Source organism: Mastomys coucha, unplaced genomic scaffold (assembly GCF_008632895.1).
Source record: "Mastomys coucha isolate ucsf_1 unplaced genomic scaffold, UCSF_Mcou_1 pScaffold14, whole genome shotgun sequence".
NCBI lineage: Eukaryota > Metazoa > Chordata > Mammalia > Rodentia > Muridae > Mastomys > Mastomys coucha.
The window spans coordinates 130,612,259-130,616,550 of NW_022196896.1; the positions used below are offsets into that span (position 1 = coordinate 130,612,259).

At 49.9% G+C, this 4,292-nt stretch overlaps 1 protein-coding gene across 1 annotated transcript in view; it reads right to left on the bottom strand.

Annotated features, from left to right (window-relative positions):
• The window catches only part of Twsg1 (twisted gastrulation BMP signaling modulator 1), a 35,580-nt gene extending 31,772 nt beyond the window's left edge, over window positions 1-3,808 (bottom strand). Inside the window, exons 1-2 of the mRNA XM_031368611.1 lie at window positions 3,682-3,808; window positions 1,290-1,446 (exon numbers count right to left, since the gene is read on the bottom strand). Coding sequence (XP_031224471.1) covers window positions 1,290-1,409 — 120 coding nt within the window. The 5' untranslated portion in view covers window positions 1,410-1,446; window positions 3,682-3,808. The remainder of the gene's footprint in view (window positions 1-1,289; window positions 1,447-3,681) is intronic.
• Between the last annotated feature and the right edge of the window lie 484 nt (window positions 3,809-4,292).

Below are 4,292 nucleotides of genomic sequence, written 5' to 3' on the forward strand. Positions count from 1 at the left end.
CACACTCCACATGGGAAGTTACTGGACTCACACTCCACATGGGAAGTTACTGGACTCACACTCCACATAGAAGCTAACACAGGCTGTGTGTCTCTCATCCGAAAGGCTCAAAGCCCTAACCCTTCCTGAGCATGAACATGCATCACAAGTGGAAAATTCCACATCTGTCAGAAGATGAGGAGTGGCAGTCAAAACAGCATGCTAAAAATACTGCGTAAGGTCACTCTCAGGCAAAGCAGAACATGTGTGAGACAAACAGGCTTTTTCTGTAGACTAGGTCTCACTACCAAGGTGTGCCTGTGTGTGTGTGAAATGTACATTTGCCTTTATACACCTATACATACATGCATACGTACATACACACATACATACATATTGGCATATATATTTATGCAATTCTAAAAATTTCAAAATGTGAAACACTTTTGGCCATAACACTTTACACCTATTCAGCCTGTACGCTGCCACAGCCAGCACCTGGAATAGAGACCACAAAAGGCATGACCCCTCAAAGCGGAGAAAGACTGCTGGAAGGATGGGGAGAGAGAAGCTACCTAATTAATCTGCCACTGTCACAACAGCATGGACAACAGTCACCAGGATGCTGAGTCAGAGAGTCCTGGGCTGAGCAGTCAGAAACAGGTCAGAACACAAACCCACAACTGTTTCCCAGCTACGGGAGCGTCACCAAATGACTGTCACTTTTCATCTCGGCAAAGTGACAGGTAATTACGCTGGTCGCCTTGCTTTCATTGGAAAGGATAATTTTTCGAGTACTTGGAAGGAGAGTCTAAAATCCTGGCCAACAGTTTGCCTGCAACCTGAGTGAGCGTGAAGCAGAGCCACCCAGCCACACTGCTTCCCAGGCTTGAGTCCCTCAGAAGCTCCCTGACATCATGGATTTTTGCCTGTAGTTGCTAGGTTTTGATATAATCTGTTACACAGCAACTGGAAAATAATACGTTATATGTAATAATCTATCTATTAACTGACAGGCTAAAAGTCTTCTAAATATAGTTATTAAGACTCTGTCATCTAAGCTAGATTATAGACACTAGCGTGTCCATCACCCATGCCAGCATGCTCATACAGCAGAATAGCGTACTTCAGACTGCATTTCTGGAACCAATTCTGGTCAGACGGAAGATAGCCACAGAGATAAACACCAAAGTGCAGTCCCTCAGACCCTGGCCCAGGGCTCAGACTGTATACACTTGCTTAGATTTATCCCACAGCATCTTCCTGTGCACAGTGTGTGTCAGTACTAACAAAAGCACCTTTAATCCTACCTGAATGAGGCATTTGCTCACATCGCTGGCACAGAGAGCTTTGTTACAGCTCTGTGACACGGGGAGACACATCAGGAACGTCAGGGAGGCTAGCGTCAGCACAACAGAGTGTGACTTCATGATTCTTCAAAGAAGTCACTCAGTAGCTTCCAAGAAGCTAGAAACAAAGCAAACAAAAACTTTAACTCAAAGGCAAGTGGTAGGTTACAAACTAAGATCCAAACAAACAAAAAAACACGGAACATAAGCCAAGAGTTTCTTACTTGAGTCCAAACCCCTGAAGGATCATTTGAGGAACATTCTCAAAGATCACTCAGACATTCAAACATTCAGGCTTGGGTGGCCATCTTTAAAGAATGAACGGGGACTACTCTGCCACGGGGATGACTAAAATCCCAGTTAACACTGCTAAGACCCCAGCAATCTGAAGGGTTCCAACTGTACTGCCATTATTCAAGTTTCAACATCATAGTCTGTTTAAAATCAACTTATGTAAGGATTAATAATACTGCCAGGGGTGGTGCTGCAGGCCTTTAAATTCCAGCACTCAGGAGGCAGAAACTCAGGAGGCATGTTCAAGGCCAGCCACAGCTAGCTAGGGAGTCCATCTAAAAAAATTTGTACACCCCCCCCCACACACACACCCACACACACACACCCCACACCCACACACACCACACACACACCCACTGGAGAGATGGCTTAGTGGTTAGGAGTATGTACTGCAGTTGCAGAAGACTTGAGTTTGGTCCCCACCACCCATCTTGGGCAGCTCACAATCACCTGTAACTTTAGCTCCAGGGGGAGGGGAGCTGAATCCTATGACTTCCTGGGGCACCTGAACACACGCTCACATACACATAATTTAAAACAATAAAGATACATCTTTAAAGATATTAATACAGTGTTATGTTAAAGCACCTTTTACATTCTCTGTGTTCACACGTGCAGCTGGAGAGGAAACCCAGGGCCTCCAGTGTGTGAAGCAAGGTTTCTACCATGAACTATACCTTCAAATTTTAAAAATCTGAGTACCAAAGCAAAACTGTAAATTAAAATCATTCTGATGATTATCTCATTTTGTTAGTACTTCTTTGTTAGTAGTTTGTAAAGTACTTCTGAGAGAGGTGCAGGATCCACAATCATTCGAATAAATGCACCAGTCGTAAAAGCCAGCAAATTATGAACTGCATTAAGAATTATAGGTAAATGTGAAGGTATTCTTTCTGTTAGTACGGTAAATTCTTCTGTTATTAAGAAGGTATTATAGTGCAAAAAGAAAACAGGGGCACTAGCACAAATTTTCACAGGGTTTATAATTTGTATCTGGCAAGACAGCTAGGTGGCTAACAACACTTGCCTGACAAGCCTGAAAGGAATAAGTTCTATTCCTCAAATTCAACAGGAAGAGGCCTCCCTCCAAAGTTGTCCTTTGACATACACACCACGGCGCAGGTGCACTGGTGCACAGGTATGCTCGTGCGCGCATAAAACACACACACACACACACACACACACACACACACACACACACACACCTTAAAGATATAACTTCCTAAGGCTAAAACACAAATTCCCAACAAAATCAATTAAATAATAGCTGGGCCTGATGAGACACGCCTGTGACCCCAGTACTTGGCAAGCAAGGCAGGAGGATAATGAATTGCAGGCCAGCTTTACTTCCAAGTTAGATAAATTAACGATAAAAATAAGGGGCTAGAGAGATGGCTCCATGTTTTAAGAGCACTTGCTGCTCTCGTGGAGGACCCGAGTTCAGTTCCCAGGACCCACACTAGCAAGGCACAAGGGTCTGCAGGTCCAGCTCCGGGGGATCCAATGCCCTCTTCTGGCCCCTAGCAGCACCAGGACGAAAGTGTACACACACATACAGGGAAATAAAAATAAATCCCCTCAAAACAACACAATACAACTCTGACGTAGGGCGGGTTAGAAAGTGGACCCCGCTGGTTACAAAACCATGGGAAGGGGCTACGCCACGGGCTTTGCAGAAAAGTCTCCGCACTCCCGACCGCCGGCGGGAGACCGTTAGTAATCCCATTTTTTCGCCCGCTCCCCGCGGACCCAGCCGGCTCCCTGGGCATCCTGCCCACAGCCGGTGCGCCCCCTCTGCCGCCGGCCGCGGGGACCCACAGACATCCCGGGCAGCCCCAAGCGTCTTCCCGCCGTCCTCCCGGGAGCCAGGTGACCTCGGGGAGGAGCGCGACGCCCCACACCGGCGCCGGGACCCGAGGTTCCGAAGGCGGTGGCACCGCGGCCCTTTGTCCCCGCCGCTCGGACCTCCCGGCACCCGCTCCCCCCACCCCGCCGAGCGCGGCGGCCTAGCCTCAGAGCCGCTGCCCGCTCGCCCGCCCGCCCGCGCTCGCCCGCTCACCGTGGCCGCGGCCTCCTCCCGGCGGCCGAGCCTCCAAGCAGCTCCCTCCCGCGCACCCGGGCTCCGCCGACACACAGGCCCGCGCCGTCCCCCGCCGCTCCCCGCCCGCGCCGAGCCGCAGGCCACGCCCCCGGAGGCAGGCTGGTCACGCCCCGGGCCACGCCCCCAGGTGAGTGCGCTCCGGCCTGGCCCCGCCCGCCAGCCGTCTGGTGTGCTGCCACCTGATGGGCGGCTTACCTCTGGCTCCAGCCGCTATGCCCTGCGGTTCAGCAGCCTTGCCACTGCTCTGCTTTGTCCTTCTCACTGGATCTAAGAATGAGGCGCAAGGGCAGACGAGTAGAACAGCACCGATACTTGACATGCGAGGCAGGGTTCACACGTTCAAACGCCTTGGGATCACTGGATACGGATCTGTCCCACATTTAGGTCACTAATTCATAAAAATGTTCTGAATACTTTAAGTGCCTGGCACTACCTTTAAGTCAAAAGGAGAGAAGGCAGCAGTGAATCCTGCTCGGGAATGTCACTAGGTATGGGAGGGAGACCAACTGGAAGAAGCCTTGGGTGGAACGGGAGGTCAGGTCAGTACTGGCTTTATCAGTCATTGAGCC